The following is a 15833-nucleotide window of genomic DNA, read 5'->3' as shown; positions in this document are numbered from 1 at the left end:
TGAGACGTTGTTCTTACTGGATACTCCCAACATGGGAACTCCCTCCCTAGAGGGGCTAGGATGGTCTTGCCCTTGGTCTCCTCTTGCTAGCAAATGAAAACTTTCCTATGCACTAGAGTCCCATGCTGAGAGAAAGGTGGGAAATAAATGAAATATATAAATAATACATGTAGGAATTAACTGCAATTGACTTTCAATAGTGTGCTATTTTGTTGATGCTTGTTCTTAATTTTTTGAAAAATAATTTTTGCTGGTTTTGTGTGTTGTTAATCTCTACTTGTTTTACTAATTCATAAACCACTTTTGAATCACAGTATTGTATTCGGGAAAGTGCAGCATATATATGAACAACAATTGTAATAATGATGCTAAGTCAAGCTCAAGTTTCACCTCTTACTTTAAATCTCTGAACGTTGAGTGGTAGGAGGACATGTGCCTTGATCAGGCTTTCTAGTTTTTTGGCGCGAGCCAAGAGGACAAAGCAAAATACACGTTTAGTAAAGTACAAATAAATAACAAATGTTATAAAAATGTACACTTTATTATATCTTCAAGTAGGATACACCACATGTCCTGACAATCCTACAGGTCAAGTACAAATGTTTTTAATGTTCCTAAGGATGTTTACAAGTTTGACCAGCTTCCTAGTACACTTTCAAAGAGAGAAGAAAGAAGAGACAGAAAGGTAGGGGAAATCTCATTTTCACCTTCTCTGTCTATGGAAAGAAATATTGTTTGAGTGGACATAATCATAAGAACACTGGGACTGTGAAGTGTATTCTTACTTGCATTTTGTATATTTACATCCCACTGTATTTGTAAACAAAGACTAAAAACTTTGTTAGAAGAAAAACTAGATTTTAAGGGGCAAAAGGATGGGTATAATGATTCTCCCAAGAACCACTTCATGTATAAGTCTCACTCCAATTCTGAGGAGGCTAGCTCTGGAGAAATTCCTGAAGGGAATGATTCAACATGTTGCTGTAGTGTTTACTGTGCAGTTTATTTTGCTGTCCATATACTAGCAGTGTGTGTGTGTGTGTGTGGGGGGGGACTTTCTGGTCTATCGCCACCTCCTTCATGGAGAGGTAATTTGTTTTTGTTTTTAAAGCAAGCACACAACATCTGTTAAATATGGAGTCTCTAAAAAATAGTATGTTGCAACAAGAGCAAAACTTAAGTAAAACGGGGAAGAAGTTGGAGTTCTGCACATTCAGACTAGCCAAAATATCTAGTTCCTTGTCTAAGCTCTTCTGGACACCAAACAGTTCTAAGATCAATAATCTATGGACTGATAACTGGCCAAAATTGACAAGAATACCTAATGGACACCTAATGTAACCTTGGGCTTTGGATATTTTTCTGAAGCAAATCTGGAAACTGAAAAATCTATAATTTTTTAAAAAAGAATTATTTATTCTCCAGACTGATAAAAATAGCCAAAGATGTCCCCAGCTGTGCTCACAATTCCATTACATATATGTGTATACATTTTGTGGACAATGGCCACTGACAACTTGTGTTTTTTCAATTTCCATGGTTCTTATGGCATACCAAGCCGCTTTTAACAGTTAAAACAACCAACTATTTACCAAAATTTAAAGGGCAGGGGGAGCTGCTGTTCTAAAAATGCTTCTTGGTTGCTTTGCAATTCAAATACAGTAAGGGAGAGTAAACTTCCAAAATCATCAATTATCAGGGGTACATTTATCTTTAATAAAGCAGTACAAAATTTAATCTGTTTCTTTACACAATTGTAAAATTAGATTGAAACGTTCCATTCTTTCTTCCTGTTGAGCAGAAGAATAATTACATGTTGAAATGGATTGCAAGAGTAGAAATTCTACATACTTCCAGAGTGGAAGCTCCATGTGAAACAAGGACAACAAACTATTTTGCTCAGCAATCATAATAAAACATTTCCTTTCACAAATTAAGGTAGCAGGGATGGTAACAGTTAAACACAGCTATTATCACATAGTATTTATTTACCAAGAAAACCACATGCTTCAGATATTAATTACCTTAACAGTGAAAAATGGGAGCAAAAATGTAAGGATGGGTACTTAAAAAACTGTACATCAAAAAACAAAAACAAAAAAAAAACACACCAACAACATGCTATTAGCAAATGTTTGTTTTTTTAAAAAAAGACTTACAAAAATGGAGGCTGAAATATGGTTCATAATTATAGACACTTAAAAATCTTGACATTTATTGGCTAAATGTTGCAGGGATTACGTCCAACAAGCCTCATCTTCCACCTTGGGTTTGTGACAACTCACCTAAGCAAGGGGAGAGGACTCTGTTTTGTCAGCCACCAAAGGGGCACTGTCTTTGAAAGACATTCTTTGTGCCCCCCACTCGAATTAGATTTCCTTCTGGCAGTGATTATGATTTGACATAATGTGTGGACAAATTTCTACCGATGTTTAAAAGCAACCACATTGCTTGGTCTCTGCGAAAACACACAGGGATCTAGTTTTAAATATTTACATTATATATGGCTCAATACCATTCTTAGAACTTTATTTGGAATTAATTATTTACCATCTGAGATTTTCCTGCAAGACAGCTTGTGCTGGTCTATGACTGTAATAGCGATTTATACTATTCCTGCAAGACAGAACATCTGTAGCCATTCAGAAAAGATGGATTCTTGCAGGCACTGTGCCCCATATTGTAGAAAATCTTTTTTTTTTAAAAGCTGTGTTCCCCTCCCTTCTTTGATCACAGCTGTCATGTTATGGGCTCAACTGGGCTTGCTGGGGGCCTTTAGCCTGACAGGGGCTCTCATCTGTACTTTTGCTTGCTGAGTTTGGCTGTCAGATGATGCTGATGCCTGGGCTTGGTTCTGTACACCTGGGGCCTGCATCTGTGGGGATGCTGTTGTGACAACTTGCTGTTGTATCAGTTTCTGTGGGACCACTTGAGCTGTAGCAGTGGTGGCAGCAGGGATCACTTGGACTTGATGCTGGCCTGCAGTCGTTTGGGACAAAGTCACAGTCTGTGGTTGGGCTTGAACCTGAGAGGGGAAGAGCAGGGAAGTTAAATGTACTTTATTTTATTCTGTGCTATAGCATGTTACCTTGCCCTTAATGTTAGTCTGTTCTTCATTATGTACAACATTTTGGAGTTTGTGTAAACAAGATACATACCCGTCTCAATGTCAAGTGAGTAAAGAATTAAAACAACCACCTAGAGTAGTGGTCCCTAAACTGTGCCCTTTAAGAGATTTTGGACTTCAGCTCCCAGAAGCCTCAGCCACATTGGCCAATAGTCTGGGATTCTGGGAGCTGTAGTCCAAAATCCCTTAAAGAGCACAGTTTGGGGACCACTGATCTAGAGAATAGCATTATACAGAATCAAGAGTCCCTTGCCAAGGGGGGCTTCAGAGAAGTTTAAAAAGTCTAGAACTCTAAATGCTAAATTTTAAAAGGACAAGACAGGGGGACTGATGAGCAAGGTGAAAGAGAATTGTTTTTACAGAGTCTTTGACTCTGAAGAAGCAACACTTGAAGTTTTAATAAAAAGATCTAGAATCCCAGCTTCCCTGCAATGGACAATTGAAAACAGAATGCCAAATGCAATATGAGTAGAATAGGAAACATGGTTTGTTTCTTGATGTTGTGCTTTGAAAGGTGGGATATAAGCTTATTATTATTATTAGGGTCCCTTAACCTCTGGAGTAAACAGGGTAAAATTTAATGACAGGGCTTTCTCTGTTAGCAGATTTTAAAGTATTTTTTAAGGAGGAGGAGGCCTTTCACATTTCATTTCAGCACCAAAGAGCTTTTTATTCTGCCAAGAGTTTAAAATAGCATTGTATTATTTTAACTACCTTTGGTGGTTAGCTTTTTTTTAATTTGCTGGTTGTGGTGTGCCTTCAGGTCATTTCCAACGTATGTGATCCTAAAGTGAACATACCATGGTTTTTTTAAGCATAATATGTTCAGGTGGAGGTTGCCACTGCTTTCCTCTGAAGCTGAAAGGGTGTAATATGCCCAAGGTCACCAGTGGATTTCCATGTGTGAACCAGGATTTGAGCTCTGGTCTCCTGGAGCCCTAGTCCAACACTCAAACTACTACACCACACTAGCTCTTTTACTTGTGGCTGCTACTGTATTATTTGGTTTTATGATGTTCTCTGAATTTTTTAATGTCTGATTGTACAGGTTTTAGTTTGAACTTTGAGCTGCCAGGAGACTGGAGTGCACCTAAAGTATTCAAGGTGCAGGCTATAAAGTAAATGCATGACAATAACAGCAGTAATGACTGGAGTCTGCAAAGTAGCTCGGGATATTACTGTTCAGCCAATCAACCATATTCATTTTCAGAATATTTCCAAAGGCAGTATTTTACTGTTCAGTCTTTACTCCTTCCTTACATGTTTCTTTCTTCTGTTGGTTTTCCTTGTTTATTTGTTTGCTTTTGTCTGGGTCTATAAAAATTGAGGTTCCCCCAAACCTAGTGACCAACCAGGTCCTTTTACAGGATACTTTCAAAGGCAGTATTGATTGAGATGAGGCCTCAGCCACTAGATTTGGACTGTGCTATTTTGGCTACCCAGTCCAACGAAAATAAGTTTGCTACTAGTATACACTGTATATTAACAGGATAAAGAAATATCTGGTTTTCTCAGCCTCTGGGATGCATAATCTCCAGGACTGTAGAGGACAGGTGAGTTCATAGAATCATAAAATCATTGAGTTTGAAGAGACCACAAGGGCCATCCAGTCCAACCCCGTCATGCAGGAAATAATAATCAAATCATCCCTGACAAATGGCCATCCAGCCTCTGCTTAAAGACCTCCAAAGAAGGAGACTCCACGACACTCTGAGGGAGTTTGTTCCACTGTCGAACAGCCCTTACTGTCAGGACGTTCCTCCTAATGTTGAGGTGGAATCTCTTTTCCTGTAGCTTGCATCCATTGTTGCTGGTCCTAGTCTCTGGAGCAGCAGAAAACAAGCTTGCTCCCTCCTCAATATGGCATACCTTTAAGTATTTAAGCAATGCTATCGTATCACCTCTTAACCTTCTCTTCTCCAGGCTAACATTACCAGCTCCCTAAGACATTCCTCAAAGGGCATGGTTTCCAAACCCTTCACCATTTTAGCCACCCTCCTTTGGACACGCTCGTTTCTCCACATCCTTTTTGAATTGTGGTGCCCAGAACTGGACACAATATTCCAGGTGGGCCTGACCAAACCAGAATGGAGTGGCACTATTACTTCTCTTGATCTAGACACTATACTCCTATTGATGCAGCTTAAAATCGCATTGGCCTTTTTAGCTGCCGCATCACACTGTTGACTCATGTTCACCTTGTGGTCTACTTGGACTCCCAGATCCCTTTCACACATAGTTTCATTCAGCCAGGTGTCCCCCATCCTATATCTGTGTATTTCATTGTTCTGCCCTAAGTTCTCCGTTTTGAAATTAATTTTGTTAGCTTTGGCCCAGCTTTCTAGTCTATTCAGGTCATTTTGAATTTTAATCCTGTCCTTTGGGTTATTAGCTACTCCTCCTAATTTGGTGTCATCTACAAATTTGATAAGTATGCCCCCAATTTTGTCCTCCAAGTCATTGATAAAGATGTTGAATAACACTGGGCCCAGGACAGAGCCCTGTGGGACCCCACTGGTCAATTCTCTCCAGGATGAAAAGGAGCCATTATTGAGCACCCTTTGGGTTCGGCCGCTGAACCAATTACAAATCCATGTAACAGTTGCATTGTCTAGCCCACATTTGACAAGCTTGTTTGCAAGAATGTCATGGGGGACTCTGTCAAAGGCCTTACTGAAATCAAGATATACTATATCCACAGCATTCCCTTCATCTACCAAGCTGGTAATTTTATCAAAGAAAGAGATTAGATTTGTCTGGCATGACATGTTTCTCTGAAACCCATGTTGACTTTTTGTGATCATGGAATTGCCTTCTAGATGTTCACAGACTCTCTGTTTAATGATCTGCTCTAGAATCTTTCCTGGTATTGATGTCAGATTAACTGGACGATAACTGTTGGGATCCTGTTTTTTTCCCTTTTTGAAGATGGGGACAAGGTTTGCCCTCCTCCAGTCTGCTGGGACTTCTCCTGTTCTCCAGGAGTTCTCAAAGAGTATTGCCAATGGCTCCGATATTACATTTGCAAGCTCTTTTAATACCCTTGGATGTAGTTCATAGCCCTAAGTATCAGATGATTGGTATTCATGATAAGGTAGTATGAGCAAAACTAGGTATATCAGAAGTGGCCATACAGAATCTATATAAACAGAAATTCTAACTGAAGTTTTTACTTAACAAGTACATTCCATAGAACCTTACCTGCTGGGAAACTGAAACCACCTGCTGAATATTGGCCACTGCTGCCTGCTGTGAGACCACTTGTGGAATCTTTGCAACCTTTAGGAACAACAAATGAGGGGGGTGGGATGAAGTTCTCAATTAAAAAAAATAGCCTGTATTCTGTGATTTTTATCTTCAGCAAGTGCCTGAGGGCGCCACATTGATTGATCTGGGGGTGACCTGGCTGGATATGGATCCTGCACAATTTCAAGGGAATTGGAGAAGGATACTTGTAGTATGTTTGTGATTGTTGATTTCCCCCAACCACAGATAGATGAAGAAGGCAGGTTACCCGTACCTGTATTTGAGTCTGGACTTGTTGTGTTCCCCCAGGTTTCTGGGCCTGAGAAATGGACGTTGGTAGGAACTGTGCTTTAAGGGCTGGCTGTGCAGCATAGACTTTCTGTTGCTGTGACGTCTGCTGTTGAGCCTGAACGGTAACCTGCTGGGCATTTATCTGGAGCAGCAAAACACGACATTGGGCCCTCAAGTCAGTGTAATATAGTGGTTAGACCCAGGACAGGCAACTCAGTACCTTCCAGGCATTTTGGCTGGCAAATCACACCATCTTTGAACAGTGGACATATTACCTGGGGCTGGTAGAAGTTGTTATACAAAACATGGAGAGCAATGGATTTCCTAGATCCAAAGGATGTGGCTAAGCACAAGTACACCTTTAGGATGTTCAGGTTGTGTTCTGATGCAAAGTTTTAATCTCTAGGTAAGTGGTAACAACACCAATAGGCCACGTTATCCAGTCATTTGGATTAGTGGCAATGTGGCATATTCCATGGTCTTAGAATAAATAACTGAACTGTACAACAATGTAACAGAAAGCAAGAAAACTAGTAAGTGTTGAGGGGTTGGGGAAGAGATACCTTCTGCTGAACAGCAGTTTGTCCTTGGGCAACCTGAGGCTGGATGGCTTTCTGTTGCTGGGCTGCTGGATGATGTTGCTTCAGCTTCAACAAGTGCTGCATCTGGGTGACCACTGTTTGCCCTCCTTCACAAGATGCAAAAAAACAGAAGTGAATGTTGTTAGTTTTGCTAGTTCCAAGACACTGTTTGCAATCCTGATCATTCACAGCACACATGTGCGTTCAAATGCTCATGGCAGAAACAGCAACCACCTGAACAGCTTCACCTTTTCCAACTCAAATTGATTAGAGTAGGATGTCTCTGTGTCAAATGGAAGGGAACATTCTCTTTTCAAGATGTTACAAACTGCTACTCCCATCATTCATTATCACTGGCTATTCCGGCAAAGGCTGAGAGGAACTGGATTTCAACAACACCTGGGAGGAGACTATATTCCCCATTTTTAGTTTATGTTAAGTGATGGGGACAGCAGCTCACAAACTGAGCACAGGATAGTGTACAGATGTGCAGGACTCTTACATGAAACTTTTCTCAGGCTGCAGTGAGGGAAGAAAAAGGAGGCTGTCACTATCAGTTTTGCTCCATCAGGTGGTTTTCTTCCATTAAGGATCATCTAGAAATAACTGTTTCTTCAAGCTGAGATGACAGTGATAAGGAAAGATAGGCCACGCGACCGACTCAGCCAAAAGACCAAAAATATTCAAAAACTACTTTCCTTAAACTGTTTTTATTCATATTCATTAATAATAATATATATATTTTTTAAAAATCTGTTTCTATTCCAGCTAATCATTATACCAACTTTCTAACTCAAAAGTCGTGCCAGAGTTCATTTCTCTCTCCTTCTCCCTTCCTTTTTTACTGTGTCATTTAGATGGTAAACCTAAAGGGAGGAAACACCTTATTACTGATCTTTGTTCTGGAATTTTTTTTCACCAGAAGAACAGGAATAAAAATGTTCCGAATAAAATAAACAAATTTTGGGCCCGAACAGACAGTCCAAAATAAAGCTGCTTCGGGTCACTCTGGAGGTATACTGTTTAAATGATACATGTGTCCTAAGAGGCCAGAAGGTGCGCCAAAGCTGCACTCCAGTCCTTAGAACTGGATCGTGGCTTTGGCATGGCTTCCGGCCTCTTAGGACGCATGCATGATTTAAACAGCATGCCTCCAAAGTGACCCAAAACAGCTTTATTTTGGACTGTCTGTTCTGGCCCATAGTTTCTTTAGGAGTCATATCAAAATCTGTCTCTCTTTCAAAGCTCTTTGAGACTCATTTAACTGATGAGTGATGTTCTGCTGCTTTGTTTTAAAAGTTCCTGAAGTAATTTAATATCTATGGGCGTGGTACAGACTGCCAGAAAGAGGCGCCGGGGAGGCGCCTCTCTTTGCTCTGCAGCAGCACCGCAGCAACCAAACTGCACAACGCTGCTGTGCAGTAACAAAGGAGCATTAAAAAGTGGCTGCTTTTTGCGGCACAGTTGCACTGCTGCAAACCTACAAAGACTCCCAATGGCATCGCAGCTGCACAGCGCTGTTTGGACGCTGCGCAGCTGCAATGTCATACCTGTGCGCCCCGTGCTAGGGTTGTGGGGCGGGTGCACGCGCCGCCCCAAGGCAACCCCAGCACGTCATGGGGGCGTCGCAAAGGGCCCGTCTGAACAGGGCCTTTATCTTACAAATATGTTGGCACATAAATATTTTTTCTTTATCATGAGCTCTTTGTTTTACATTTTAATGTAAACCATTAAATAGAATTTACATTTTAAATAATAAGGAACAAGCAATACAGGCATACCTCAGTTAATAAAGCACTTGACAAAGAAGCTCTTTAATATTTTCTTTTCTACCCAGCCCCTCCTCCATGTCATTTCTCTAGCTGAAAATTTGTTTTAAAAAGTATTAGCATTGGGAGGGTTGTGAAGGATTGGAGAAACACAGACATTCAGTTGTCAGACTGCTGCAGCATGTCTGCAATAAACAACACAATAAAGCTTTGGCTGGGAAGAATGGGAGAGTTCTCAGCCAATCCTACTCCAGCTGTCTGTGCCTGCCTAAAACAGAAAAAAGAAACAGCAGCTGCCTCCAGAACCCCTGGAGGAATGGCAAAACAGAAACAATGGGGGAAGTGAATTAGCCTGCCTCACCAACTACCACCAGCATGGTAAAGAAGCATAGATATATGAGTTTGGCCACAAAAATAGAAATCATAAGGTAAGTGGAGGCTGTTGATACACAAAATCATCTCTGGATGAAGTTTTGAAGAAACCTTCAGGTGGTATCTAGATGTTTCAAAATGTTCTTGTTTACTTATGCAAGGTTTACCTGACCTGGTTTTATTTCATGTATACTGTTAGTTCTGCATGAAAAGTTTGCTGAACCATGTTGAAGTGCTCTTCTTTAAAACTGTGTAGGAACCTTTCTCTATTCTTTCCATGTTATTTCTGCCTCTAGTACCAACTTTTTGTTAAAAATGTAATGTCCAGGAACACATCTACTTCGTTAATTGAGGTATACTTGTATTCATCCCAAGATCTTTTGCCAGTTCTCAACCAGCTGCCGAAGGGCTGAATCACTGCTGAATCAACAGCTTTCCCTTCCCTCACAAACTCTGCAATTCTCTGAACAACTGTATGTTCAGAGCCATCTGTCAAAAACTTCATTGTCATAAACACAGTACAACAGAACTTGTAAAACCAACATTTTTCATCATCGCCATCATCAACATCATCATCATCATCATTTATTTTTATCCCATCTCTCCAAATACGATCGAGGCGGCTCCCATGCTGGGAGATGTAGTCCAAAAAAGATGTAGTTTTTCAGTCGCTGAAGAATAGAGGTATTATTCTCTGATAGAGTTGTGGGATGTTTTATTTGTTTGTTTGTCATTACTCCCAGAACAAGAGGAAAAGAAGCCCAAAGTGAAAGAGCCAGTTTTCTCCCGAAGTCTTTCTCTCTTCCTTTCCCCACCCACAAATTGAGGTTCAGTAAATAGTTTGATATACCTGATGCTTTCTGTGGCTGCCCAATAGCAACACTAATCCCAGCGACAGTAACAGGAAGCGTGGTAACTCCTGCTGACGATACTACAGCAGCTGGAACAGACACCACCGGAGGTTTTGCCAAAGCCACCTGGGCTGCCTGTGGAGTTTGGGCCTGGATCTGACCTTGCGCTTGAAGCTGGGAAGCAGCAACACGAGTCTAAGTAGTAAGGAATTTGGGGATTATTGTACAAGAATAAGGCAAGATCTGCCTATCTGCTCACTATAGGGAAGGTCATGTTTTTCCACACAAGCCCAATATTGTACAGGGATCTCCAAGTGGAACAGAGTCAAAATAAAACCTTCATTTAAACTAGTCCCAAGACCAGATTTTTTACATTATAAGGAAGCAGAAAAATACGATGTGTGAGTGCTTGTCTTCTTTACAAAAGAATAAAGAAGCATGTGTGGATAGAATGCTTGAACCCATTGCAAAGGAAAAGGTGTGCGTTTCCCCCTTCACAAAGTATTCAAAACTCGAAGAAAATTTAGAAATGTTGTACTGCAAGTGCTAAAAACCCTTAACAGCTGCTAAGCAATAAAGCTAAAGAAAGTGGTGATCCATCTCACTACCTTTTAAAAAATGTAGGCATGAGATTTAGGATCTTGCAATTTTTATTTTTTTGTTTTGAACTTCTGTTTCATATATAGTTCAAACTCTTAGTGTTCCACAAGATCTACTGGTTTTTTTTTCTTACACAACTAGAGCAGTAAGATTTTCTGACCATTGAACAATTAATGTTTATCTTTCCAACTTTGGAGGAGAGGATTTTTGCAATGGTGTAAGCACACAGGATGTGACAATGCTGATTCTCAATTAAACTCCACATCACAGGAATGTAATTGAAAAAAACATGTGCATCTACAAATACCAAAGATTATTCTAATACAAAATTAATATATTGTAACACAGCTAACAAAATGGAGTTGTCATTGAACATACCCACAACATGGAGCTACTGGATTATGCTTTCAAATTAGCCTAGTTCTGCCATTTAAAACATCAGCTGTAAGTAAGTCCATACCCAGAACTACAGCAAAAGGGAGAAATGATAAAACATTCTCTCTCATACCAAGGCCCATCTGATGTTCTGGACTACAGTTTCCATCTAACTTGACCAATATAAGAAAGGGGGTTGAACTGGATGGCCCTTGTGGAAGTCCCATTAAATATAATGACATAGCAAAATGGTGTGTCTTATTAAAAAATGGAATTGTCACCTAATTGTCCGTTTTTATATCATCCAAATGTTTTTCATGTAGATAAATTCTGGCAATACAAAGGTTGGGAAGAAAAAGGAATTTATCAAATTAAAGATCTCTTTAAGAATAATAAACTTGAATCAATTGAAGACTTAGCATCATCTCTAGATCCATTATCGATTTCGTGGTTTCAGTTTATGCAAATAAAAACCTTCTCCTCTAGCTTGCTCAAGAAAGGGTAAAGTTTGAGATCTATCACTCCCTTTGAAAATTTGTGCAATGATCCAGTCTCCCACATATATCATATTATCTTGACAAACTCCTATCAGGATACCATACGTACTAAATCACTGTGGGAAAGTGAACTGAATATATCAATTTTGGACTCAGATTGGTATGCTATTTGGCCATCTACTGTATCGAAGTCAAGATCAGCTTTAACCAGAGAGAACTTTCTAAAGCTAGTATATAAATGGTATTTAACTCCTATTAGAAAATCACAGATGATAAATTCTATATCACCCCTATGTTGGAGAGGTTGTGCAGTCTTAGGGACCTATATCCATATGTGGTTAGACTGTTTTAAAATTAATAATTTCTGGCATAACGAGATCAACCAAATTGCTTCAATTACAAAACAAAAAATAATCTTTTGCCCAGTCCCTTTGTTATTTTCAGTATACACAAGAAGTAATAAATTCTTAAAAAATAGAAAGTTGATCTCTTTTTTGTTGACAGCTGCTCAATTAGAAGTGGCTAATAATTGGAAAACAGGTTTTGTATCCCTGGATAGCTGGTGGAAAAGTTTGGAATCAATGGCTTATGGAGAAATTATCAGAATATATGAAATATAACTAAAAAAAAAAAAATCAAAGACCCTTTCAGGAAAAATGGTCTCTCCTTATAGATTATATTAATACAAATTTTATATCAGTTTCTTCTCCATCTAGCCACTGTTCTCTATATGGTCAGATTTATTTTAAATAATTTGAATTGTGTAAAACCTTAATAAGGAATACCTTATTAATTTTAATAAGGAAGGATTTTCAATGATTTGAAATTCTTTATACCATTGTCTTATGATTGTAAGATTTTGTATGATATATTTTGAATACATTTTAATATATATATATATATATATATATATATATATATATATAATGACATAGCAAAATGGTATCCCTTATAAAAAATGGAAAATCAAGGTTTGATATTTGAAATTTATACTTTTTTGGAACATTTTCAAACTGTGGATCCATGTATAAAAAATCCGTGTATAAGAAGGGCTGACTGTAATTTTAGTCCAAAACATGGATGGCAGTTTATAAAGTAATGCATGCCATGAAATGGAGAGGCTTTTCTTCTTTCTCTCCCATAAAAATAGAACTCTTAAATCACCTGATGAAACAGAAGGGCAGTAAATTCAAGACAGAGTCAGCACTTCTACACACAATACATAATTAACATAATGGAATTTTCTACTAGGAGATGCAGTGTTGGCCAAAAGCATAGATCAGATCATTATATGGAGGAGGAAGAGGAGGTCTACTGCATGTCATGAGACAAGGTGACTAAAGGACATTTCCACATTCAAGTATCAGTTGCGGCCGGGGGTGGGACGGGACGGACAACACACACAATGGTAGGGGCAAAGGAGAAGGAGGTGGTTTTTCTTTGTTCCAGATATGGAAACTATTATTCCCTATTACATGGGTGAGGAATGTAGCCCTTCAGGGGTTGTTGGACTGCAACTTCCATAAGCATTCTCCTGCATAGATAATGGTGATGAACGATGTGAGTTGATATCCAACATCAGGAGGGCTGCAAAATCTCCAACCCTGTTGTACCAGCTACACCTGAGCAGATCTTGACTGAGCAGATCTCTAATCTTCACAAAAGAGCTTCCACTTGAAGAATAAAGGGTAACTTACGAGGCGAGCAACCTGGAGGTTTGTGACAGTGGTACCAGTGAGGACTGCCCCTGGCCTTGGGGTTGCAACAGCTGAGAGCTGCTGGGCTTGCTGCTGCTGCTGCTGCTGCACCTGAACCTGACTTGTTTGTTGCTGGGCTCCAGACTGTGCCTGCTGCTGGGGTGCCTGCTGTTGTGGAAGCTGCAGCTTCTGCTTTTGTAATTTGATTAGCTGCTCCTGATAAAGGAGAAACGGAATACATATTCAGAAATATATTGACTTTCAATTCAATGAATAGTATTTTGATGTTAGGCGAGTACTGGCTGTTGTAACCAAGTTACTGGATGCTGCACAGAGCAAGACTAAAAACAATGGAGAGTCTGGATTACTGAGGCTGATGGGAACTACATTTGCCAACATATGCCACTCGTAGTCAAGGTCTGCTGTCCTAGCCTAGGATTTCCTCTGCCCCATCTCGGATTCGCCCCTGAGTTGAAGACCATCCTGTTCAGAGAAGCGTTCCCAGGCCTTGCATAATTCTCGCTTGCCTCCCTGGATGAAGATTAACCATCCATTATGAAGCCAAGCCCTCCCTCCAGTCCATATGCCTTGGTCGAGGCCTTGGAGGTAGAGAGGAACTGCTGGACCTCATCCCCTTCACCACCACTACTCCCTTCTCCTTTTGTGTGGTGTCTTTTTAGATTGTAAGTCTGAGGGCAGGGAACCGTCTAATTAAAAAGACTGTATGTACAGCGCTGTGTACATTTACAGCGCTTTATAAATAAAGGTTAATAATAATAATAATGATAATAATATGGTGGACCACCAGCTCTGGGACCCTGATTTATATAACAACCAAGGTGTATCTTTCTTACCTGGGATAATTTGCCTACAGCTTTAATCTGGGCTGGGGCCTGGGCCTGGGCCTGGATCTGGGGTACTTGGACTTGACCTGCTGCCTGCTGTTGCTGCTGTTGCTGCTGCCTCAGGAGCTGGAAGTGAGCTGGGGTGATTGTCTTTCCTGAAAGCTGTACACCGGCCGGAGCTGCTGGAAAAGAAAAAGAAATATCATAGAATCATAGAGTTGGAAGAGACCACAAGGGCCATCCAGTCCAACGTCCTGCCATGCAGGAAATATCAATCAAAGGATACCTGACATATGGCCATCCAGCCTCTGCTTAAAGACCTCCAAAGAAGGAGACTCCACTACACTCCGAGGGAGTTTGTTCCACTGTCGGACAGCCCTTACTGTCAGGAAGTTCCTCCTAATGTTGAGATGGAATCTCTTTTCCCTTTAGCTTGCATCTATTGTTCCGGATCCTAGTCTCTGGAGCAGCAGAAAACAAGCTTGCTCCCTCCTCAATATGACATCCCTTCAAATATTTAAACAGGGCTATCATATCACCTCTTAACCTTCTCTTCTCCAGGCTAAACAAACCCAGCTCCCTGAGTCGTTCCTCATAGGGCATGGTTTCCAGACCATTCACCATTTTAGTCGCCCTCCTCTGGACACGCTCCAGTTTCTCAATGTCCTTTTTGAATTGTGGTGCCCAGAACTGGACACAATATTCCAGGTGGGGCCTGACCAAAGCAGAGTACAGTGGCACTATTATTTCTCATGATCTAGACACTATACTTTTATTGATGTAGCCTAAAATTGCACTGGCCTTTTTAGCTGCCGCATCACACTGTTGACTCATGTTCAACTTGTGGTCTACTTGGACTCCCAGATCCCTTTCACATGTAGTTTCATTCAGCCAGGTGTCCCCCATCCTATATCTGTGCATTTTATTTTTCCTCCCTAAGTGCAGTATCTTACATTTCTCTGTGTTGAATTTCATTTTGTTAGCTTTGGCTCAGCTTTCTAGTCTATTCAGGTCATTTTGAATTTTAATCCTGTCCTCTGGAGTATTAGCTATTCCTCCTAATTTGGTGTCATCGGCAAATTTGATGAGTATGCCCCCAATTCTGTCATCCAAGTCATTGATAAAGATGTTGAATAACACTGGCCCCAGGACAGAGCCCTGTGGGACCCCACTGGTCATTTCTGTCCAGGATGAAAAGGAGCCATTGTTGAGCACCCTTTGGGTTCGGCCGGTCAACCAATTTCAAATCCATATAACAGTTACCTTGTCTAACCCACATTTGACAAGCTTGTTTGCAAGAATGTCATGGGAAACCTTGTCAAAGGCCTTACTGAAATCAAGATATACTATATCCACAGCATTCCCCTCATCTGGTCATTTTATCAAAGAAAGAGATCATGACTTGTTTCTCTGAAACCCGTGTTGACTTTTTGTGATTATGGCATTGCCTTCTAGATGTTCACAGACTCTCTTTTTAATGATCTGCTCTAGAATCTCTCCTGGTATTGATGTCAGACTAACTGGACAATAATTGTTGGGATCCTCTTTTTTCCCCCTTTTTGAAGATGGGGACAACGTTTGC

The 15833-nt window shown here is 40.3% G+C and overlaps 1 protein-coding gene across 12 annotated transcripts in view; it reads right to left on the bottom strand.

The window, feature by feature from the left end:
• Positions 1–528: 528 nt before the first annotated feature.
• EP400 (E1A binding protein p400) overlaps positions 529–15833 on the bottom strand; it is a 161254-nt gene continuing 145949 nt past the window's right edge. For 7 of the 12 annotated variants that reach the window (XM_089489865.1, XM_089489868.1, XM_089489869.1 and 4 more), the window contains 7 exons: positions 14261–14433; positions 13407–13622; positions 10237–10432; positions 7228–7352; positions 6648–6806; positions 6329–6406; positions 529–3025 (listed from right to left, as the gene is read on the bottom strand). In XM_089489865.1, coding sequence (XP_089345991.1) covers positions 2753–3025; positions 6329–6406; positions 6648–6806; positions 7228–7352; positions 10237–10432; positions 13407–13622; positions 14261–14433 — 1220 coding nt within the window. In that variant the 3' untranslated portion in view covers positions 529–2752. Of the gene's footprint in view, positions 3026–6328; positions 6407–6647; positions 6807–7227; positions 7353–10236; positions 10433–13406; positions 13623–14260; positions 14434–15833 lie in introns of those variants that run through there. The other 5 variants (XM_089489866.1, XM_089489870.1, XM_089489876.1 and 2 more) reach the window with 3 other exon arrangements.

The sequence above is a fragment of the Sceloporus occidentalis genome, unplaced genomic scaffold (assembly GCF_023333645.1).
Source record: "Sceloporus occidentalis isolate IW3139 unplaced genomic scaffold, rSceOcc1.0.p SCAF_41, whole genome shotgun sequence".
Classification (NCBI taxonomy): Eukaryota; Metazoa; Chordata; class Lepidosauria; order Squamata; family Phrynosomatidae; genus Sceloporus; species Sceloporus occidentalis.
Note: the sequence above shows the minus strand (reverse complement) of the source record. Positions and strands in the feature narration are given on the sequence as shown.